At 45.3% G+C, this 24657-nt stretch overlaps 1 protein-coding gene across 1 annotated transcript; it reads left to right on the forward strand.

Annotated features, from left to right (window-relative positions):
• Positions 1-24421, forward strand: SDC1 (syndecan 1). The gene is made up of 5 exons (XM_019538130.1): positions 1-55; positions 19048-19173; positions 19907-20409; positions 20665-20794; positions 22616-24421. The coding sequence occupies exons 1-5, from the start codon at positions 1-3 to the stop codon at positions 22780-22782; spliced, it is 981 nt and encodes a 326-aa protein (XP_019393675.1). The 3' UTR covers positions 22783-24421.
• The last annotated feature ends 236 nt before the right edge of the window (positions 24422-24657 follow it).

The following is a 24657-nucleotide window of genomic DNA, read 5'->3' on the forward strand; positions in this document are numbered from 1 at the left end:
ATGGCTGGGTTCTGTAACTTCCCTGACATGGAGCTACATGCAGGCAAGACAAATGGTACGTATCCCACCCCTTTGTTCAGGTGCTGCACAAACCAGGGCCCAACACTTCTGCATTTTTGAACAAGCCTCTTGCAGATATCTGGGGGTGGGGGGGAAACCAAAAAACTAAAGAAGGCACAAACTAGACAGGCCTTTTCAGCCAAGACCTGGAAAGTAGAAAACACAGAACTTTGTCAACACTTGGGATTTGATCATCCAGGGTTCTCTTCTGACGTTGTTGTTCTGGAAAACAAACTTGATGCCAGTTTGGGTGGAAAAATGAAATCTTGCCCTCTGAGTCCCTCCCCCAAAACAAGCAGCTGACTCTCCCAGGTTCCAGAGGTTGGACAGTGAGCTTTGTGAGCTGCCTTCTCCCGGGCAGAGGCTGGAAGTCCCCAGGCGAGCTGGCTGGCAGCCACCCTTGTTCCATCAGAGATCTGCCAGTGTAATGGGAAATGCATGGGAGCAGCACTTCAGCCAAAATGATTTTGAACTGGTGCTTTCTGGTGGGTGGAGAAAACACCCAGCTCCGCTTCGCTGTAACATCAAACTGCTTCAGTAGTGCATATTAAACTAGGCTTTTTTAGTAAAGCTTTCTGTTGCACGTTCTTTCAAGTTAACGAATCTTAATGGGATTTGCGGAGAACTGCCTACTGTACAGTATGCCTGACCGGTTCACTCTTCGTGCACTAGAGCAGTGATTTCCACCCCCCTCCTCACACTCCATTTATGAATGCATGAGTCGCAAGCGAAACCCAGAGACTTCACATAGAAAGGTACGGACAGGTCAGAATGAATTCCTGAGTTCTTTGCGCAGAAGAATTGTTTTTTCTGACTATGGAAAAATAATAGAACAAGTGAAAGCTAGCATTTTCCAAGGGGTGTCTTGAGTCTAACAAGGGGTACTTTTTGCCTAACAATATTGAGAACACTCCTCTAGACTTTCAAATGTAGGAGCATTAAGGTATCGCTCTCGGTGAACGACCTAATATTCAAAGGTGTTGCGCTGTCACCACCTCCTGAAGCGGGGTTGTGAATATTATGTGCGACACCTCTTGAATACTGGACCACCCGATTTAGCTATTTGGTATGATCCTTTTTTTTTTTTTTTTTTCCAGGTACGCACACTTGGCCAGTATGTATTATGCAAACCTGCTCGAAATAAATCTGCTAATCCTGAATAGCTTTCTGGTTTGGAAAGCTGGTCAGAGGTATAGGAAAGTTAACTTTGCAATGAGGAAGAGCTATAGTGGTGTAGCTGTGGAAGACGTAAGATCTTTTTAAGGTACCTCAATCTTAAACAAGCTGAAGTGTGGCTTCCCCATGAAGTAGTAATATGGCCCCAGTTCTCTAGTTTGCGAGGACAGACTCTCGTTAAACCCTGATTGGAGTGAATACTGAAGTTGGATGTTCGGGTCTGCGAAGACTTATGCAAGCTGTCTGGGGAGTGACACATCTGCTTTGCTGGGTCATTGTCTAGTTGTTAACTTCCTGTTGAGTCACTGAAGCTGTAGTTTCAACCAAATCCTCCAACATGTGGCAATCTGACTTCTCATGCTGTAGCCATAGCAAGGAACCCCTCTGGGGCATTTTGTGATTAAATGAAGCAATCCATGTGGTTTGCCTGACTGTGCTGCTCCTTTGAGAAAATGCCATTGCCCTCTGCGCTTATCCTGACAAGTAGGTCACTGAAATCAAATGGGTGGGGGTGTACCCATGGCATTTTAATTTTTTTAGTGGGGTGCTCACTGGGTGCCACTGAGTGCTGAAAAACAGTAATGCTCATCTTGAGTATTTTCCTTATGGGGAGGGGGAAATGAATAACAGTCTGTCTGCCTTGCCCTGTCATAGGAACTTGTTAGTCCCCCTGTAATGTTTGAGCCAAGATCTTGGTGCCTGCATCTGGTATGGTGCACTGCTTTGATGGCTTTCTGCAAAATGTCAAGCTAGCTACAGATCTGAGCAGTAGCTTCTTAGTGAGAAGCTAGTCTGACAGTGGGGCACGTGCACAGCAGTTCGAACCGGGACTTCTTGCACACCTAGGAGCCTGAGTCCTACATTGGAGGGAGGGGCATGAATAGCACTTGTTCAAATCCAGATTTGTCTTACTCCAGGAAAGAGCAGGGGTTTTAGACAGTGGCAGTATCTCCTGAACTGTGTTTTGTGAGGCACTGGAGGACCTCAAGTTTTGAGCTAAATTTGAGAGTGAATATAAGGCTTTTGGCACAGCCAGCAGCACATGTGCCAACTGGAGCCAGACAACAGCACTCGCCCAAGGAGCATCCAGGGATTACTAGAAGAACAAACTGCATAGCAAGCCCAGGGGTGGGTAGGGAAGAGGAATGGAGCCAGTCTGCCATCTGGAGAGCGAGCGACTGTTAACATAACCGTTTCCAGATGAGAGGTCTCTCGAAAGTCGGAGCTGCAAGGCCGTTACTTTGAAACTGCAGGGGCTGGTAAGGGCCTGAATCGACTCCCTTGGGATCAGGCCTGGCTGCTGCAGCAGTACAGGAGCGAAAAGCTAGCTGATTGCTGCATCCCAAAGTAAAATCCTCATCTCTCCTCAAATGTCTTGTTCCTAACTGAAGTGGAGGCTCAGATTGTTTTATGATCTAAGGAGGGAGTTTGGAAGACAGCAGGGAAGCAGTAAAGCTAAGTTGCAAGCCCTGTTTTTACTTGAAATAAACATGCAGCTTTCTGAACCAATGCGGGGAGTGTTATTTGTCAGGGTTTTGTGGTTCCTTGAATTAAAGAAATCGCATAGGCGCTGTGGCTCTTAAATCTAGGTGCTACATGCCAGAAGCAGGCATTTCTCAGTTTGCATTGCATTGCTCTGCTTTTCCATGCCAGTAGAAGAAAAAAATTTTTGCTCATACCTGGCTTCACACTGACCAGTTCTCAATGGCACTTGAAAGAGATGCTCCAATTGTGAAGCTCTGGTGAGGGAGTTGGACATGCTTGTTTCCTTCCCTAGATGAATAGACTCTGAATACCCTCCTCCTCCTGCTTTTATTTCTGCAGCTAGGGCGTGCTGTCTCGGTTATACCAGAAACAGGGTGCTGCAGTCTGGCTTGTGGTGCACAGTTGTCTGCAAGACTCTTCAGGGCAGAAGCAATTCTGGTCTCCGTTAGGGATTAACCTGCGTTACCAACCACTGTTGAATTAACATGCCAGTAAAATCTTATCTTGAATAGAACTAAACTATGCCCTTCAAATCCTTTTATGGGGACTGTTGCTATACATGGATGATGTTGAGGAAATTGGCCAGCTACTGCGTAGCGCCCATACACCAAAGGGTGTGCTCATACACCGAGGAGCATTGGCCATGTCCCGTCTCTGGGCTCGTTCCTAGCCGCGATCAATTGGGCAGAGAACGAGGGAATGTCGGCAAGATGATTTATTTCTGTACAGAAGGGTTACCTGGGGCCTAGTAGACCAAGAGTTCCCTTGATCTGAGTTTGGTAGCATTTTATACTAACAGGTCATACATATGCAAATATAGGTATACATAGGCATGAGGCATATATGCATGCGCATTTTGGGGGGGAATTTCCACTAGCTTTGGGGTTTTGTTTTTTTGCTTGCTGTTACAGAGTTACAAAATACACAAAACAGCCTTTTGCTGACAGTAAGCAGACTTATCTTTAAGTTCAGCATTAGATCGTCTGTTCAGCAAGGGGTTTTCACGGGTTATATTTTTTCTGACAACGAGCACTATTGCAGGAGTACTTCACCTGGAAAAAAAACAGTAATGTTAGAGTGTCTGATGGAGATGTTTGGGAACTGTATGGTGGCTCTGTGAAAAAACACCACTCCTTTGAGTCCCAGTTTAGGTGTGAAAAATTGAGTACTAGCCAGACAATTGATGATCTAATGAAACTCTTCCACCAAACTGGTTTTAACATGCCCATTTACCCAACTGGCACCTTAAGAAAATTGCTTCAGTGTCATGTGGAGATGCCCAGGATGTTAAGCTGCTGTTGGTAACATGAAGCAGGCAAGTGCAGGCCACGTGGGAACACAAAACTAGAACCCTTGGTTCCAAAGTGATACCTTTTTGTTCGACCAACACGGAAATCTCAAGAAAATTGTCCTTTTCTGCAAGCTTTCGGAACAAAGTCCCTTCGTCAGGCTCTGGAAAAAGTGTAGATTGTAAAAAGTTCCCACAGGTAGGGAATAAACTTAATTTTCTCACAGAGGGAGCTGAAGATGGAAGGCTGTCCCTCTGGGTCCATGAGAGTGTCTTTGTCTTTGAGCTGTGCTGAGCAGCTGTTTGAGGCTGCATGGAGAAAAACCTGTGCTCAAAGGTGCTAACAAAAAGAGGCTGACTCCCAGCATGTCTGGGCAGGAGCAAAGCGCTTCCACCTCTCCCTTGCATAGGCTGGCTTACAGCCCTAACAGAATAACTGTTGGCTTTGCAACTTAACCTCAGTTTTATTCTTCTTACTTAAAATCCAGCTGTGCCAGTCATGCCGTTTGGGGGACCTTTTACAGAAGCCCGGTGGCGTTTAGCACATGGCTCAGGTTCAGTCCCTGGCTGAATGCTGGCTCAGTCTCTTGGATCTGTAGCAAAGTGTATAACCTGGGCTTGTTTGGGTTGTGCACTTTATGGGGCTATTGCAATGACCCTCTGTGCTCTAAAGTTCTTGGGAGCAAAGACTCTTAATAGTAAATTTGCATTAAACTGTTAAATTACTGTACCATGAAACACCCCCCTCCAACTTCTTGCTTCCTTTTCATGTGGCAGGACACTCGCACAGGAGTTGGGATAGTGAATTATGTACTTACACTTGGGTTGCAGAAGAAAGGATTGTAGAAACATAAGGGTCACACCACTTGGTAGGAATGTACTTCTGGTAAGGAGGTACCAGGATGCTCTTTGCTCCTTTACTTAAGGATGCACCATTGTAGTGATGGACACACACTCCTTGTTAACAATGCTGATTTAGTTCAAAGCATGTTCTATGTCTCTTTGGGCACACCTTGCAGCACAGATTTGGCCTCTTAAATCATGGGCTCTGTCTGTGCGCTGCTTGTAGACCTTACTGAAATGCTGTTTTCTGTCTTGCACTGAACCATAACGCATCTAATTGAGTAACTGAAATCTAGTGCACAGGGCTGCATTGGGATTTCTCAGAAAGATTAGCAAACCCTTGCCAAAAGCACGGAGGCTGACCTCAGAGCCACAGACAAAGCTGTGAACTGTTTTTTCTCCCTTGGTCTAAACTAATTTAGCTCTTGCTTATCAGCTGACCTATTTCAACTCTCTGCAAGGTGCAGCAGGTCCAGTCCTGTCCAGGAGCAGTGGAACTGGCTGCGGAGAACAGCCTCGCTGTAGCTGGCTGCAAATTGTTGCATGTTGTCACGGCCAAGGAGCTTGGCATGAGCCAGCCTTCCTGCACGTTGAAAGAAACTGGATGCCCGGGCATCTAGATGTCCATGAGAATAGATGTGGTCAGAGCTGGCCTTACTGTTGCAGGCTAGCAACTAATCGCACCTATGGGTTGCTGGCTACCAGCTGCCAAGTCGGTGTATCCCTACTTCCATGCTTGCAATATCGTGTCTGCAAGTGGAGGCCAGGTCAAAGTCTGTGTGGCCTGCGTGATCAAATATTAATGAAAAATCTGCTATTCAGAGGCCTGGGGAAGCAAGTGATGCCAGAACTCCTGTGTGGTGGGACTTGAATAGATGAATATGGATTTACAGCGAAACACAAAAAGGAAAGGCCTCTGACTTCTGGCTTGTCTGTACAGAGGCAGTAGAGCAGTGGATGCCAAAACGCGTGTAACAAGCACTGAAGAGCAGTATCTTGGACTTCTTGTTAGTGCTGCTGAGGGGGGGGAACAGTTTAAAACAGCCTAAATATTTGAGTAATAAGAACTGGAAGGAATTCCTGGGTTGACAAGTTGGATCCCTTCTATCTTACCACTTCCTAGTCCCAATTATCATTTTTAATTGCTTCATAAGAGTATGGAGATGGGGGCCAAAAAATCTGGCAGGCTGTTTCAGAACAACCGCCCTCATCTGATAGACTAGAAAATAAGTCTGCTAAATAAAATAAATTGGACATGCTGGTTGTAATTTTGTTTTTTTTCTTTATCTTTACCCCCTCCCTCCCTTCTTCCCACACCATGTTTATAAAATAGACAGTAATCCTTTTAAGCCTTCATGTTGGAGGCTAAATAACCCAATTTCTCTTTAGTCCTGTCTCATGACAGGCTCTCCATTCTCTAGATCATTTTGGTAGCCTTTCTTACACTGGAAAATAATGCAGGGTTCTTTTTTTTCCCCCAGCAACATGAGTGGTATGATTTGTATGTATATTCAACAGTGCTTTGTAATTGTAGTTGCCTAGTAATTATGAAGTTCAAGGGAAGGGGGTGGGTTTTTTTAAATGGTTTGTCCACTTTGCAACTCTTTCCCCCATGTAAAGTAGTACAGGTCGCTGTGTGGACATGCCTAGTGCATAATACAGTAACTTCCAAGTGGCTGTGGATCTGTTGCAGGCTGATTTCTGGCAGGCAACTCCACCACAAAAGTAGAGGCTTGTATTGAAACCACCAAAAGCAGAAGCTGCAGCTTGCTGCCTCCTGGTTCCCTCTCTGCAAGGCTTTGACAATTCCCCTTCTCCTCCCCTTCCATGTTTCCCAAGTCTATGCCAACTTAGCTAGGTTTCAAGTTTATCAGAAGAAAGGATTCCTCGTTCTGCTGTAGCGGTAGCAGTTCTTTCCTGGGAAGTGGCTGGCTTCTACTGTGACCAGCAGACCAAGTCTGCAGGAACTTGATTCATCTCAATCTGATCTATTGAATCTCTTTTGCCTGTTCTAGAGGCGAACAGGACTGATCTTGTGGCTCATATAAATGGTATAATGGGCCAAGGCTGAACTTGACTTCTCCCTCAAGAAGAAAGGATAAATTCCTGTTCAGTGCCTTCAATTGTAATGTTGCTCTGCAAGTTTTTTGGGTTTTGTAGGTTTGTCTGAGGGGTATGGGTACCTTGGAGTCGCAAGGCACACTCTAAGCTATAGATTGCTATCAGTGCTGATCAGGGGGCATCTGTGCCCAAACTACTGAAGGGACAAGTTGAATCTGGATTAACTTTTTTTCCTTTGCGTTGTAAGCATCGTCCTGCCCCTTCAAGCACCAAGCCTTACTTGCTTGTGGCAATTTAGTCTCATACCAGATGACTGTTACTTCTCATCCAGAAGAGCCAGGTGCTCTGCTCCCATTGTAGACAGCAGGTGAGAAATTCACTCTGCTAAGATCTGAGCCCAGGTCCAGGGAGCACAGATACTTAAGCCATTTTCTCCTATTGTAGACCTATCCAATGTCAGACTGAAGGCGAGTAGTGGGGTACCACTTAGTAGGTGCATTGTAAATGTGACTATTGGAATAAGCATCCTTACATTTAAAGTAGTCAAGAATGGTTCTAAACGAGCAGAAAAACTAGCTTCCACTCTGAAAATGGTCAACCTTAGCTATTTTAATAACTAAAGGCAGTGGGGACCAGCCTTTCTGGCAGGCATGTCACATTAAGTCCCACACCCTCCTTGAGTGTTGCTCTGATCTCCTTCCCCTGCCTGATCTGCTGCTCTGATTTCTGTTCTCTGCCTTGTGCTGCCTGCTTCTTTCCTAATCGGCCCGTGGCCTCCTGCAGCATGTGCCCCATAGTTTTGTCACGCTCCCTGGCTAAAGGTATGGATTTAATTTACTACAACCAGACTGCATAAAACAAGAGTAACAATGGTTTGCTTCTCTTAATGGACTTCACCTGAGTTGTTCTAGGAGTGGCTTGTTTCACACTGACTCTGAAGGCTGTGAACATGCTGAATGGCATCTATTGAAACATACACTCAAGCCATATTGGCATGGGGCATGCATCCTATCGGAAGAGCTACTAATATTGGTCCTAGTTCCAAGCTGGCTTGGGTGCCTCTGTACAATACTATATTATGCCTATAGGCCTAAAGTGAGAGAGTATGTCCTTGATATAGAGTTAAGGAGCCAAGTTGTCCAAAACTTGATGCGCCCCTCACCGGAACACAGGGCTCTTCACGCAGGGTAGCTAGCACGGCTGGCCAAGCTGACCAGCTCCAGCGAAAACCGCTTGTAATTCGCCCATTTTTGAGGGTTGGAGAATCTCAATCTGCAGATTTGTTCTCCCTCAGCCTGAAGTAGGGACTAAATTCTCAGTCTTCTGGGTAAAAAACCAGAGAGGCTGTGCTGGGAATATCCTGCAGGCCCCCAACATGGATGAATATGGTATCGGTGAGAAGCTGTAGCAACACCAATAAATACGGTATCGGTGATGACTCGGGGCCTCAAGGATTGCTCTGGAAAGCAAAGCGTATGCTGGCAGGGCTGACCTGACATGGGTATTGACCACTGCAGAGTTAACTAGGGTGTAGACTTGTTGGAAAGGCCTCGGATGTACGGTCCTTTGTGCAACAGGGAAGAAAGATCAGAAGACTTCCTTGCTGACAATGACACAGCTGCATCCAGATTGAACCTGGCTGGCTGGAAAACTATTCAGGGCTCACAAGCAGTGCCTGGATTGCTTAATCCCCATGTTAGATTGAGGATTTGTCGTTCTTTTCTTTAAAAGCAGAAGCTTGGCCTACAAAATTGCTCTCTGTAAAAGTACAGTAGAACAGTCTACTACTGATCTGCATACAGCATCTTCAGACTACACCTTCTCAGGCTGCGAGCCTCTTGCCATGTCACAAGTTACTCAGTCTTGAGGGCCAGGCAGGAGGACACCCAGGGCAGCAGCGGTGCAGCTGCTTGCTGTTGTGATGGTTGCTTTTCTTGTATTCCCCTCCAGCAAAGGTGTGGCCCATCCTGGTGGTGTTTCGCTGGCATAAATGCAGACTATTGCATCCTAGGAAGACGATGGGCTGAGTTAGCTTGCTGGATGCTTACAGCAGGCTAGATCCTGCAAACTTGCTCTGTTTCTTGATTACATGCTTGCTAGGTTTAAGCATTTGTCACTGACAGTAGTTGAGTACCGGGAGGTGACTGTCACAAATGCATGGTAACCAGCCTGGATATACAGCCAAATGTCTCTGCTCTAGTGGGGATGACACTGCCCCCTGAGGCTTTCTTCTCTTGCTAAAATGTCACTCGAGTAAAGGTGAGGATGGTGAGGACATGTCTAAACTACTGTCTCTTCCTAGAAGATGGAAAACTGGCCCCCTCTGCTGAGACTGTTGTTCTCCGGTTTGCTTTAGGGATCAGCCGGCTCCAGTTTTTTGTTCTTGCATTACTGTACTACATATGGGCCAGTATGATCTCAAAGAGCAGGGCCTATTCCGAAAATATTCGAGGCAAACCTCTTGCTCCTAGCTTGCCTTCATCATTAATTCTCCCCTACTTTGCGGATTCTGCAGCCCAGCAAGCTTGTGTGCATAGGGCTAGGGCCCAAAGTGCAATTTCTGTGCTTCGCTTTCTCCTGCCAGCTATCCACCATGGCAGCTCTCTGGTGCTAGTGGTGCAGATGCTAATATAGAAAAAGCACTTCATCTGTATGCAGATGCAGTGCTGGACCACTTTGGGGTGGGATGGGAGAAGGGAGGGAACCTCCTTCAAACTCGGAGACCCCAGGAGCCCAGCTGGGAGCCAGTGCTGCTGTATCTTTTGGTGCATTTCCCTAGCACAGGTCTAGATCTGTGACCCTTTCTTCCCAGAAAGGTGGTCTCCACTCAAAGCCCCAAACCCATCCAAAACAGTTTGGGATGACTGTATTGCTAACATAGCTTATGTTAGTCTCTGGCTGGCCTAGGTGTAAGTGGCTAGTTTGGGTATTTGGCTGCTCTTCTAGAAATCTAGCTAATGTGTTCATCTGCTTAATGCCCTTTTAAAAGGGGCTCAAGCAATGGTAGAGCACCAATTTGAGCAATCTGGCTGCTGCTCCTCTGTTTTGTGGTTACCATAAAACCATACAGCGGTCAAGACTGCATGATTCAGAAATACAACTGCTTCCTTCCTATAGGCCTTACTTAACCTTTCTCTCTCTTTTTTTTTTTTTTTTTGGGTGAGAGGGGGAGGAAACTTTACTGGTTTTTAGGCATCCAAATACTAAATTGGCTCATGGCTTTAAGTGGATGGCAGGTGCTGTCAGTTTAATGCTTCCAGTTCTTTTTGTGCCCTTTTGGGAGGAGTCTGGATGGTGGACACTGCTGGGTAGTAACAAAAATAACTAATCTAAAGCCTCTGGCAATGCCACTTTTGGCCTCCTGCAGGTTGGAGCAGCTGGAACCGAAGTTAATCACATAAACACTAATTGAAGCCTCTCAAGGTTTAACAGAAGCTAAAATTTCTCTCTGTCGGAGACTCTCCTCCCACTCATGGGTATCAATGCCAAAGTAAAAAGCTCTTCAAGCTGTTACCCTGTCTTAAACCCAGGCCCTCCAACTGAGCTGTTGCCTGCAGCATGTTAGAGGGGATAAAGGACGCATTAAAACTCACTAAAGTAGATGAAGTCCATAGAGTATCTAGAAAAAACAGGGTGGATAAAAATCAATTGGTTTTTTTTTTTTAATTTAATCGTTTTTATTTTTATTTTTTGTTAAGATGCTATAAAAAAAATAAAATCCATCTTTATATAAGTTTATTAAGATGTATTAAAACTCAAATATATCATAATGGGCTAGGGATTAGAAGTTATAATTGTATACAATTTGAGACTATATATTCATGTAACCTTTTTAGAAGTTTTATAAATAGGTCACAACAGGCCATGGATATATTAGGGGCCCAGTCTTTTGGGGTTCCTGGAGGCTCCTCTATAGATTCTTGAAAGATTAAAGAAAACTACTCTACCCAGTGGGACATAGTGCTCGGTCTAGAAGATCCCATGAAGCATCTCTGTGATGCTTAGTTTCAGTTCTCAGACTGTGGATTTATGTCTCCCAGAGATCATAGGCAGACTAGGTAGGTCTTTTGGGCAGATGTGATTTATGTTTTATTACACCAGCTAAATAGTTGGAAAAATTGTTCTTTGCAAACTTTTGGGCACAAACACCCTTCTTCAGGACTAACCATCCTTGTTAACAGCAGTATATGGAGATGAGAGAGAACAGACGTGTTTACCCACCCATCAGCCCTACTGTCTCTGCAGGCTTGCGTACACGCCTTCAAGCCCTTGCCTTTCTCTAGAAGTGCAAAGTTTCAAGAAGTTAAATGAATAACAGATATTAAACAAAACTGCACTTTTACACAATGATAAAAATCGAGGCTCCCTGACAGTGAATCAAATTGTGATTTTTAAAACATGATTGAAATCTATTTGATTTCAGTCAAATCCTCCCTGGAGACTTAAAGCGTGGTGGGCAAACTGGGGAAGGCCAGTTGCACATTCTCTGCTACTTTGAGGACAAGGAGTATCGGGAGGAACAATATTGGCTCCCTTTGGTAACGAGAGAGGTTTTGTAGCACGTTGGGCATAGGATCACGATGTGACGATCACACAAATAAAAAAAGGGAAGCTGCAGTTGGCAGGCTTATTACTTGGGACAAACGAACACGCAAGTGCATAGCAGCATTTGCAACAGATAATGGAGGATCTTGAGGTCTTGCTCTGAAGAGTGCAGCAATCTGTCAAAATTAATAGACTGATCACTAACCAGGGATTAATACAAATGGGATACAAATCATCCTTAATTTAGTTGAAGGAGATTTCTTTTCAAACTTTGGCTCTGCTCCATCTTTGCAATAGCTAATCAAACAAGCTGCTTCCATTTGTCTCTCCTGGCAGAAAATAAAGTCGCTTCCAAGCTTGGGTGGGGTTTGAACACAAGCAAGCATCAGCTGGAGGCAATACTTTGTCGTGCTGAACACCAGCAGGGAGGGGCTGGAAATGTCTCTGGGTGAAAGGAACCAAAAAGTGCTATGCATGACATCGGTTCAGGCCAAACAGTACAACAAAAACTGAGTATGTATGGGTAGAGCAGCTTTTTACTTTTTTTAAGTACTTGGGTGTCCACACACTTTTTACGCCCCTCCCCCAAAAGTCATATTTCTCTTCTCTTCCCCCTTCCCCCAGTCAAAACCAGTAGCAAATGGACCAAAGGGACTGGCTTATTAGGTTGTGTGGAGTCTGGCACCAGATGCTGCTGAATAGCAAGCAGTGCCTAGGAACTACTCCTTCAGAAAGAGACTTTCAGGTATATCTGGTATGTGACTACTCTTGCCATGGCTGCCAGGAAGCACTATGTTGCACTAGAAAGGTGGCCCTGTGTTGTTTCAGCTAATTATTAATCTTCAGCCTTCACATACAGCAGCACAGCTCAGTAACACTACCCATGTCCTGTAACTTTAATCCTTCTGACTAATCAAAAGCTTCTCGGTGGATATAAACTGTAACTCCAGTAAAAGGTCATGGAAAAGCCTTGACCACAAGGTGTGTTCACTGTCTGAACATCATAATCCATCTCATTGATCAAAATCTGGGTTAGTTTGATATTAGCAGACATTACCTTAATCCCATAAACAGTTCTACCTTGCTCGTTGAAAAGGGCAGGTAACTTCTCAAGGAGTGTATCAATGCAGATATCCCATCTATTAGCACTCCTTGTCCTGTTGTTGAACAAAGCGTCTCTTTCCCAGACCCAGATCCTATGGCAGGGGAAGGGGAGGGGGTATAATAACTAAAATCTGACCTTCTGCTGTAGCTCATCAAACTTCTTCCAGACTAAAACACGAAAACTTTCATCTCGACTGTGGGATATTGTAGAAGTAGAGTACTAAAGTCTACTTACAGTTGCTTAATTGTGTGCATGCAGGTTATGCTTCTGTAGTTTTCCCTCCCACCTTATTGGGAAGGTGGGCCCTTGTCCTGAAACCCACTCTCATTTAATTAATCAAATTGCCAGCAAGGCACTAGTGTGCTGTCATCTGAGGGACCAAGAACAGTGGTACCTGCCTGCAAATAGGTACTTGGCTTGTGGGAGGGAGGGGACAGGGTTTACCAGGGGGATGGTTGTTTTTCTCAAGTGACTGTTCACGGCTAACCCAACCAGGATTCATAGCACGTACCATGTATTTGGGTTGTTGTGAAATAAGTCCACATCTCAGCATTTTGGCTGTCTTTACTGGGAAACCACTGTTTATGAGCGGGGCAACTTCTGTGCAGCAGATTCCCTTCACCTGTCTCTAGGCAGGGCAGGAAAACATCTTCTTTGGGATACTTGAGTGTTTATTCTAGTGCATCTCCATCACAAGGGCAACTAGAGTTGGGTAAAACACCGTGAAGAGGGAGGTTCATCATCCAGCTGCATGTAGTGAATGGATCCATTGGAAACAGGACCTCTGCTTCACTTGATAGGAGGAGGCAGAACTTGCATTATTGCAACAACCCTTCCTTTTCTCTATGGATATCTTTATGGCTTTGACCGAGGACCTGATCTTCAAAATTATGGGGTGGCAATAAGCTGAGAGCAGTGGTGAAAGGAGTGTATTTCAATCCTGGCTTTAAGGTAGTATAAAGGTTGCTGAAACGATGGCGAAGGCAGGCAGCCCATCATCCTCCCCCACTGAAAGCAGAGGGGGACTTCTCCCTTTCTGGTTCAGAGGATTCAAGCTGTCTTGTTCTGCTCTGATACTGCCATTCACGGGCAGCCTCTAGAAGGAGTTTTGTTTGAAGTGAGACAGTAGGGAGAGGGGAGGAAAACAGTAGTGGTTTTTCTTGGGGGATAACTAGAGATCAGGATAAGACAGATAGTAACAGCAGGGGAATTGGAATTTCTCTGTTAATGGATCTTGGGTAAATACTGTGAAACGGCAACCTTAATGTGGACAACTCCTTCTGGAAGGCTGAGGAAGCAAGGGAGGGGATAACTACCCTAAGTTTAGTTGGGCTGAATTTTGAAAGTCTGTGATATATATTTATTTTATCTGTTTAATGAGAAGATTCATGACCCTAAGGAGAAGTAGTCCTGAAAATAGTAAAAAAAACCAACCAAACAAAAAAATTGGGTTCCCCCCCTTCTCCCACAGTCCGTTCGGAATTGGGTTGCAGGGACAGAGGAATTCAGACTCCAAGAGCCCTGGAAAGACCTTGTACTGGACGGTCGAGTATTTCAATGCAGAAGAAAGATGAGAGGAATTGCATGAGAAGGATGTGGGTAAACAGGAGCTCTTTGGCTATCTGAAAATCAGGAGACAGCCTGCTGTCATTCCCTTTGTCACCCGGGGAAGTGTACAGGACAATAACACAAACATGTAGGCAAAGGTAGAAAAACAAGTTATACCTAGCAAGCTGTTTTTAACTGGAGGCTTGGAAAATGGTAGATGGAAAGAGACACTGAGGCCTAGTTTTCTCCCTTCAGTGGGGAAGGTGAGATGTAAAGAAGGTAGAGTTGCTTAATGCCCAATTTATTTTCTCCACTGCAAAACGTTGACCCAGATGACTAGCAGTATTGACAAACAAGGGGGAAGGCCACAGTTCAGGATAAGTGAAGACTGACCCAGAATGTTTGACAACTTTTCAAAACTAATTCAAGTCTTTGGGGGGGGGGGGGTGTTGATTGACTGCATCCCAACACATTGACGGTACTAGAAGAGCTATCTTGGAGTCATTGGCAGCGATCAGCAAAGTCATGGAGGAGGGGTGGTGTACTGGAAAAAAGTGAAGGTCATGCTCATGTTTAAAGTGAATACATAGAAGAACAGGCCTGGTGAATTGTAGACCAGTCTGGACTTCTATGCCCAAGAACTTACTAGAGCAAATTGATTATAGTCGTTAGGTGGAGGATAAAGGGTCTGAGAAGTCACTAACAGCTAATAAGACATTTGGTCCTGAGAAGCGAACTGGCTTTGTGGATGAGGCGAATGTACTGGACATCAATGTAGGCTAGGACTGCAGTAAAGCTTTTGGTATGTGGCCGGAGAAGCGTAGACTAATAACTATGTTTTCAGGTGGATGCATAATGGGATATCAAGAGACAAGAGGGAGCATATTGATGGATCAGTGCCTGGCTGAGACCTAGGGAAGAGAACTCGACCCAAATGCACAAATATTGGCACAATAAGGGATGTGGATGTGGGGCTTGGCAGGGGGGGTAGGTATCATGGATCACGGACTTGTTATCTCGTTGTTGGTGGAGTGCCCCAAAACTGCACTGACTCTGGGTTGCATTAACAGAAGTGTTTTGCTGCAGACACAGGATGCAACAGCACCACTCTACCTTAATGGTAATTAAGACTCTTGTAGAGTCCTGTGTCTAATTTCATCTAGTCCCTACACGCTGAAGAGAACGTAGAGAAACTGGAGGATCCGGGAGTAAGCTGCAGTGGGACTGCAAGCCATGTGAGGAAAGGTTGAAGGAATAAACTTTCTTCTGCAGATTGAGAGCATGTGATGGCAGTTTTTAATGTAGTTGGCAACTTCTCTGACAAGTTGATGGAGAAAGAACTCTCTCCCTTGCCACAGGAGGCAGGATAGGAGGGCAGTAGGTTTCAAAAGTATAGCAAAAGCAATTTAATCTGAAATCTGGGGGGGGACAACTCCGTGTGACAGCCGTGGGACTGTGGAACTGCTCTTGTTGGCGAGTGTGAGGGGAGGCTGGCGTGGATCTGGGATGGTTTCGAAATGGTGAATCTTGCACATCTGTCGACCACAGGTTCTTAAACTCGTTTTTTATTGCATACATCCTTTCAGATTTACTAGCTGCCCGCATACTCCTACCACTCCTACCAGCTTTAAATTTTAACCCCTTAAATACCAATTATTATAATTAAAATTAAATCTGCTACTACACAATTTCTTGTGTACCCCCCCCCCCCCCCAAGGTGTCTTGCATACCCCCAGGGGTACACGTACCACAGTTTGGGAGCCTCTGCTGTAGACCATTGGACTAGACCCTCATCCTTTCCCCTTCAGATAACAGTTGTTCAGCCTGTCACTTCTGGACATGGTTATGCTAGGTCTTGGTGTGTTTACAATACTTCTTGCAAAATGCTCTTTAAGGCACTGGATTTTCATCTCTAATAGGCTTTTTAGTTCACCTCTCCTACATTTTCTTCTTGCACTTGAAGTACATGTAGCCCATAGCAAAACCTGGGCTGCACACTGGTCTATATCTGAGGTGTAAAAGGGATGGCCCGCAGGCTGGACCTGGCCTGATGAAGTATGTCATCTGACCCTTGGAGCCATTCATGGGCTGGGAGTCTGGTGGGATGAGTGGCAGCTACTGTGGCTCTGGGACCTGCAGCAATTAGGCAGCTGTCACTTGCCCCACCACCACATTTCTGGCCCTGCAAGCAACCCCACAAGGCAGATGACAGCCTCTTGCTCTGGATCCATGGGGTTGAATGAATTTAACCCCCAATCTAAAGAGATAAGAGTCTGAATACTCTGATACTTAGAAAGATCTACACTGAAAAGATATGGACTTTAACCAGGAGGTGCCAGTGGTGTGGGAAAACTCTTAAAAAGAAGGATATCCTCTTCACTAGCTGACATAATTACAAAATGACCTTTTATTTTACTACCTTGCTTTGCATGCTTGAACTGACTATCAGCCAATTTTCTCCTCTTGACTTGCTTAAGAGCTCCAACCGTTCCCAGACCTGTTGCCAAAAAATTGCCAAACTGATCTCCTACCATCCTTCAGATACTGTCCCAATAACTAAGCAGCATTAAGGAGAACAATCCAGGGCTGTTTCCTTGCAGAGGTGGTGATGGTGGTTTCCATGGCCGTTGGGCTACAAAACTCACTGCTTCATCACAGTAGAGACTGGCTGATTTGACTCCATTTTTTGTTTGTTTTCTATAACTGGAGACGATCAAGCTTTTGGGTCATGAACTAAACATCTAGTCTTGCCAGGTCAAATTCTGGTCAGCCAGGTGTGCTTCCAAAAAAAGGGGGAGGGAGCTAGACCAGCTCCTATCTAACATGCCTCTTGACCACTTCAGTTTGGGCCAACTGTCTTCATGCAGTAAACACACTTCCAGTCTTTTTTTCACTCTTCCTGATCTTGCGGGTGTTTTTTAAAGTAAAGTTGGATCCTAGGCTTTTTGGACCATGAATAGCTTGGTACGCAGCTAAATTTTATTGGAGCGTCACTGGAACTTGATTACAAGTTATTTCCCAGCAGTAGTGGAAGCACAAACTTACAGGACTTTTGCAGATGTATAAACTTACTCGGTGTGTGTTGAGGCAGTCCTCGAATCCTGTGATTACTGGGGAAGAGCTGCTCTGAGCTCTGCCTGCCTGGCTCCCTTGCTTGAAGGAAGCTTTCCTTGTAAATAGGTAATACTATCTGGTAAACTCACTAATTCAGCTATTGCCAAAGCCAAGTTCCTGGGCCCCAACAGACTGCTCCCGTTCTGGGAGTGCAGCTACGTAAGGGGGAACACTTTGTTCTTTCCAAGAGCATGCCTTTTCCCTCGCAGTAGGCCCAGCAAGCTGTACAGCCCTGTAAAAACTTAACCTATGTTGCCTTTTCCTATTTGGGACAGTTTATTAAGGAAAGTTTTAAAGGTGATGAAAATGCTGCCGCATAGGCACTAGTAGTTCCCTATACACTGTTATAGGCTCTCTGCTGTCTTTTAGGCTGGGGCTGAGTGACACCCAGCTCGTAAACATCCTTTCTTTGTTAGCATGGGATAGCAGCCTATACAAGATGGTCTAATATGGTCCACAAGCTTTTTTTTTTTAAACTGCTGTACTAGGTCTTGCAGCCTAACTGAACCTGAGGTTGGGTTTTCCACTCCTCCTGCCCCCCCCCCCCCAAAAATCACAACAAACAAACAAAAAAAAAACCCCTTCCTTGAAATGTGCAGAGTTGCTGCCTGAGCGAACTTAATTCTTTTAATTTGGAGGATATGTTCCTCCTGAATAAGGAAGAGTCTGACTTATTGTATCTTGTGCTTCAAAGACCCACAGCAAAATGTGAGAGAACCATAAAATAAATACTAGACTTCTAGTGTTAACCATCTCCATCTGCCCCAAGCGGAGGAGACTTAAGACTCGAAAACCTAAACTGGCTTGTGATTCCAGAAGAAAATGTTCAGACTGCCATCAGGAAACGACTGCTATACCTCAAGACTTCTTCTGGGATAGGCTTTGGGCCTTAAAATGCATGAAATGGTCTTGCTAGAACAAGCTGCACATGCCCATCTTCTAAAGATACAGACCACCTAATGACATGGAGGCTTACCTTTTGATTTTGGAAGACTTTGTTTTAGGACTTCAAGAGGGTTTAATACAGGGGTGGGCAATTATTTCAGGTGGAGGGCCACTTACTGAGTTTGGGAAGCCATCGAGGGCTGCATGATAGGCAGCCAGCAGCAGATAAACTATTAATTTTCTAAATTTGGGGGGGGCCCATGGGCTGGATTGAATGGCCTGGTGGGCCGCATCCAGCCTGTGGGCTGCATTTTTTTTTTTTGCTTACCCCTGGTTTAGTAGGACAAAGCCAGAAGTTTCCTGCTGTTTGGTCACCTGTCTATTTCAACTGTGTTTTAAATGACCAATTTTTTTTCCCTAGCAGCATTAAAGCTTCACATAGCAGTTGTTGGGTTTTCCCTTTTAATTGTCTGCCATTGTCTGTGATGCCCTAAAGGCCGGGGTCTAAGCAAGAATGCTGCGTTTCCATTCTTGGGCTTCTCTGCAGCCATGAGGCCTGGCCTTTGACTACTAATCTTAAATGCATGCAAACTTTAAATCTTTAACTTGGTGATGCTTGAGGCTGGTAACAAGGAAGGGATGTGGGCTTCGCAAACATCAGAATACCAGTTTTTGTTCTTTTTTTTTTTTTTAAAGAAAAGAAAAGGGCAGAGTAGAGCTGGAGCTTTATCCCACTAGGTAAAATGGTCTAAAGAAGCAAGCACATCCTATGGGAGGATGCAGCACAGGGTTGCCGTAGAGAAGCTATCTGTTGTTGTCCAAATAGTGAGGAGAAGCGGGATTTCTATATTTGCTAATCTTGGGCAGAGTTAATAATAGACTTGGATTCCCTGCATAGAGTCTGTTTGGCTGGGAGTCTTAAAAGCAGTGCACTAAGCAGAAAGTCTTCAGGAAGACTTACACGGTCTGTCTTTCTCTCTAAAGCAAACTACAAATCTGAACCTTCCTCCTGAAGACTTGGACTCATCTGGAGATGATGACGCTTTCTCTGGCTCAGGTGCTGGTAAGTGCATTTCTTACTGCTGAGTTGTCCTATATTCCAAGACCTCGCTTTCTCTGTAGATCTTTGAGACTTGTTCCTTGCCCTCTGCTTACTATAAGGACATCTACAAGGGGTTTGTTTCTTTCCATCCTCCCCTCCCTTTCCCCCACCCCCATACTCTTAATTGTCATGGCTCATGCTATTTCATGAGGAAAAGCAGAAAGGTGAGAGCTAAAGTGAGCTTCCCACCAAGCAGTACTGCAGAAACTCTAATTCCAGAGCTGCGTGTCTTGGATGTGCAGTAACTAAGCACCTGTGCGTGATTCACGTAAATAAGGTAGCTGAGCTGGGTTAGGGGAGGTAGGTGATCTGGAGCGGATCTCTGTCTGCCAACTAATATTAAAGCTGCTGCATAGAACTACACAATGGGGTATGAGTAGAGGACCACTCTTGACGCTCCACTGAAGAGTAAATTGAATACTTGTGAACTTGCGTTTCAGCAGGTGGGTTTTTCTTTACAAAGTCCCCTTGTTCTCTGAGTAGAGCGCTTTGTGAGTGCTGCCATATTCTGAGTGACTTCAGATTGGGTGGGGTAGGGATGAAGGTGAGAAGCTAACTGCTTTTAGGTTTAATTCAATCCTTACAGTAACACTTTTTTTTTTTTTCCCCCTTTTAAAAGAAATGTGTAGGCTAGTAGTTTACTGAAGCAAATGGTCTCTACCTCCATTAAACAAAAATTCTAATGTTTGCTTAGGTCCATTGCCTCCACAGAGCGAGACAGTTATTTCAGTAGGATCTACAAATTCATCCATAGATGATGACAAACTTCACACAACTGTTCACTATCTCCATGAGGCGGGAAGCCCAGCTGACGAGGAAGTAGTAGCTCCATCCTCCAGCAGTGATGTGGTGACAGATGAGCCAGAAGTAGATGTTCAGGATGAAATAACACATGAACTGGTCACCTTCAGTGCAGGTGCATGGGAGGAAGTGATAACTACAAATCCTGCTACTCCTAGTCCCACTGTCAAAGTAACTACCTCGCAAGTCTCAAGTACAGCTGATGCCGTGGAACCTGCCATCCATAGTCTTGATGTGGTTGATTTTGCTAAAGAAGAGCACGATCCCAACTTTAACCCTGCTAGCAAGGAAGATGTCACTACAGCTGCTCTCCACACAGCCACTACCCTTGGGACTAGCGGTCCAGCACATGAAGATGGAGAGATTGTGACTTCTGAGGATGGCTCTGGAGACGTGGTAAGAATGTATATTGAAATGTATATCTTCCCTGTAACTTCTAATGCCAAAGTGATCAGGTTCCGCTAACTTCTCAGTTTCTCTCCAAAGAAAGTGAATTGCACATTGTATGTGTAGTGATGGGGAAAACAATTGTGTATGAATTTTTAAATTGCATTTAAAAGTACAATTTTAGCACAACTAGGTAAAACAATGACCCTTCAGTAGCTGTTAAAGATCTGAAGCATTACTAACCTGGGTTGCATTTTTCAACAGGGAGACTTCTTCATCTCTAGGAATGATGAAAAACCAGTAGACTCTGACAGGAATACCGATGTTGACTCTGAAATGAATAATAAAGCTGCAGGAGCCTTGGGAATAATGGACCGGAAAGAAGTCCTAGGAGGTATTTAAAAATACTCTAGACTAGAGGGCTTCAGTTCGCCTGGTTTAGTAGCAGCGTGATCGATTTGGATTCTGAGCTTCTGCTTCAAAGTGTAAAACATGCTTGAACTCTGCCTGCCGCTGCTCTAGAGCTATTCGGGCGGAGGGCCGCTTACCAAGTTGTGGCAAGCGGTTAAGGGCTGCATGGGTTGCCCTGCCCCTTGACAGGTGCCCCGCCTCCTCGTCACCATCTTGGGACCAATGTCCCAGGGCCAGCACCAGTGGGGCCCAGAGGGGGTGAAGGCTGGCAGGGGTCTGTGGGGTTGGGCTGGGCTGCACCAGCAGGGAGAGGGGGGAGCTGGCCCAGCTCTTAGCTCTGTACTCCTGCCACCTCTTCACTCCCAGTGTCCCCCCAGCCCTGTGGTACAGGCAGGAGGCAGCACACAGCCCCAACCCCCTGCTCAGCAGTAAGTAACAAGTTGGTATGGAGCACGGGGAAAAACGGTCTCTAACCCACCTCATGGCCCACGCTGCAGCCACTCGCAGCGTGCGCAGGGCTGTTCTGAGCAGGCACAGGCAGCCTCATAGCTGGCTGCGAGTGGCTGTAGCACAGGGCACTGGCCACAGGGCAGGCGAGGTGCTACTTCCCTTCCCCTTCCCCCCACACTCAGCACCAGCTTGTAAGCCACCTCTGCAGCCAGCCTGGGCCCCATGCTGGCTCTAGGCCTTGCCGGTCAGGGCTGTGCATGGTGATTTTTAGCAGCTGCAGCCCCCCGCTTGGTGCACTGGGTAGTGTTGGCTGCTGCTACCTGCCCAGACCTCACCCGCGGGGCAGCCCAGAGGCGGCAGTGGCAGCCTACTGCGGCGCAAGCTCCGGGCAGGCAGCAGCAACAAATGCTGCCCAGTGTGGCAAGCGGGGCGGGGGGGCCCAACAGGCGAGCCCAGAGCCAGCACAGGGCCCAGACTCGCTTACAAGCTGCTGATCAGTGTGGCGGAGGTGGGGGGCGCAACCCCTCCCCTGCCTCGTGGCCACCAGCCTGTGTGGGGCTGCCTGTGCCTGCTTGGGACAGCCCTGTGCAGCCTGCAAGCGACTGCCATGTGGGGTGCTGGCCATAGGGCAGGGAAGGGGTTGCTTTTCCCCACGCTCAGCACCAGCTGGTCCCCTGCCCCCCTGCTCCTCTTACCTGCAGTTCCAGCTCAGGGCAGCCACACAACCCCAGGCCAGAAAGGAAAGGACAGAAATTTTAATTTTTCTAAATTTTTTTTTTTTTTTAGGGGCACCGTGGGCCAGATAGAATGGCCTTGTGGGCTGTATTTTGCCCACCCCTGCTCTAGAGCACTGCTGTGACTTCACAGCCAGGTGTTAAAGGTCAAAATTCTCTGCCAAACGCTTTCAAACAGCTTTTGCAACTCTGGGTGTGGCTCACCTAGACAAGTAGGCCATACATGAGTCACCAATGGTGATTTCCCCCACCCCCCCCAATCAATCTTCAAACCTGAGAACTGCGATCTTCAAACTCTTGGAACTGCAGCAATTAATGCAGCTGTCACTTGCCCCACCACTTCAGGAAAAGTGTCATTCTTTGGGGGGTGGGGGGGACAGGGGAGAACAAGACAAGCTCTAGAAAGAAGGCATTTTACTTTGTGCACTGCATGAACTGGTCTGATCTGTGCCTAAAGAATACTGGGGGGTGAGGCGCATCTAACCGTGACTGCTTTATGCAATACTAGTTTTTAACCCTGAAATTTTGGCATAGCAGATGGGATGTCAGTATTGAGCATGGCATTAAATACAGTTTTTGTGTTTTTGGTTTTTTTGTTTTTTCTCTCTCCTTCCCTGCAGGCGTCATTGCTGGAGGATTAGTAGGCCTGCTATTTGCAGTATTCCTAGTTGGGTTTATGCTGTACAGAATGAAAAAGAAAGACGAAGGAAGCTATTCCTTGGATGAACCAAAGCAGTCAAATGGAGGATACCAAAAACCACACAAACAAGAAGAATTCTATGCGTAAACACTGATATTCAGGACATTTAATTCGCCTTTTTTTTTTTTTTTTTTCCCTTGGGCTCTTCTGTCCCTGCACATGGACCTCCTCCTGGTTTTCTGCATTAAACTCAAGCCATATGACCATTGGGTGCAACTCCTGCTACCTTGCCATTGGAAATTCAAACTACAAAATAGATCTGGATTCACTGATCTCATCCTGCTTTCTTGCACAAAGATCTTTTTAAAGTAGGACTGCAAAGCTCCTAAACTTGCTTTGGTTTAACTAAAGACTGCTGGGTGAAAAGAGATGAGGGAGAACTGCATGTATATAAACTGTTTGACAGTTAAAAAAAAATGGCAGGACTAAACAGCTAACGAAGCTTGATTTCTGGTACAGAGAGTTTCTTTCCATGTTTTAACTGACAAAACTGTATCTAGTATGATTGCCTGCATTTGGCAGGAAAGGTTGGTACCTTTCAGTTTTTTGACTCCTTTCTAGCTGCCAAAATGTATAGCACTTAATGGCCATAAGACACCAAACAGAAGATGACTACTGGTTAAGAGGAGGAGTGAAAGGACAGGGCAGGCTTATTTGACTGCCACTGAATTAAGGAGTCTAATTTATACTTTTCTGAAAAGACCATTTTAACAGTTTCCCCAACTAGTTCCTTAAGTCGGTACACGTACTGGTACTTTTTATTGAGGGTTTAACTAGACAAAACTGCATGCTCTACACTGAAACAGAGCTTCCTTATCCTACTTAATCCTTCCGGGCTGATTTTTAAAACCAAGAAATGACTCCTTGGGATTAGATGGTCTAATCCCACCATTCTTTAGATGCCAAACTTCCCTTCTAGTCTTGGGGTTGATCCTGTTGTATCCCGCACCACTATGTGATACTCTGATCCCATATTCTAGCCTCTACCTCTGTGTGCTGTTAGAACATAAGTGACCACTGCAACTAAATCTGCCACGAGTATACCTGATACCTACTGCATTTGTTCATAGCATGAATGGTACGAAAACCAGGGCAGACCAAGTGTCTTGGGACACTATCCCCAAGGACCAGGGAACATGGAAGTATATTATGTATTTAAACTGGCACAAGCTCAGTGAACACAGCCGGTTTGTAGACATGTCAGCTGTTGCAGCTTAAGGAAATTTGTCTTCAGATCAATATCCTTATGTACAAGGATGTTATTGGATAAGCGCGTGCCTTCATCTTTACAGTATCACCTGGCTAACCTTCCAAGCCAAGCAGCTCTTGTTGCTTTGAGTAGAAAAGATGTAAAAGGAAGTAGCTTGTTTCAAAGTTTTGCCTGAAATCAGTGGGTTTTAATATACAATAGAACTTCACACTGAAGTGTCATGACAATCTAAATAGATGGATGCATTTAACTACACTTGTCCATGAAATGGAATTGAGTGATCTTGGTTTAAACCATAAATGCTGAAGAAATGTTTGACTTCCTAAAATACTGCATAATCTTTGCCTTTTGCTTTGCCATCTGGACTTTGTATTATGTTCCAAGCTGATAAGGTTCTTTCCTGCTCTCAGTGAAGGTAGAGGGAAGAGATGAATGTTTACAATTAGGATGTAAATATTTATAGTGCCGGGGAAGTGATTGGAGAATATTGGCAACAGTTGGCACATGCAAGGGGGGGAAAAGAATTATTTTAACTTAAATGAAGTAGAAAATATTCCTGAGTTACTACTTGCCTAAAACTGGTGCCTTTTTTTCAATTTTTCTCAACCAAACCAAGAAAGTACTTGTTTGATTCCAAACTTATTTATGCACAACATTAATTGCCTGTTTAGCAGTTTGCTCTTAATTGTCTAAGAAAATAAAATTTGGAATATTAATTACTGCCTTTTTTTTTTTTTACACTGACTTTTTTT

The sequence above is a fragment of the Crocodylus porosus genome, unplaced genomic scaffold (genome assembly GCF_001723895.1).
Source record: "Crocodylus porosus isolate Cpor-Errol unplaced genomic scaffold, CroPor_comp1, whole genome shotgun sequence".
NCBI classification, from domain to species: Eukaryota; Metazoa; Chordata; order Crocodylia; family Crocodylidae; genus Crocodylus; species Crocodylus porosus.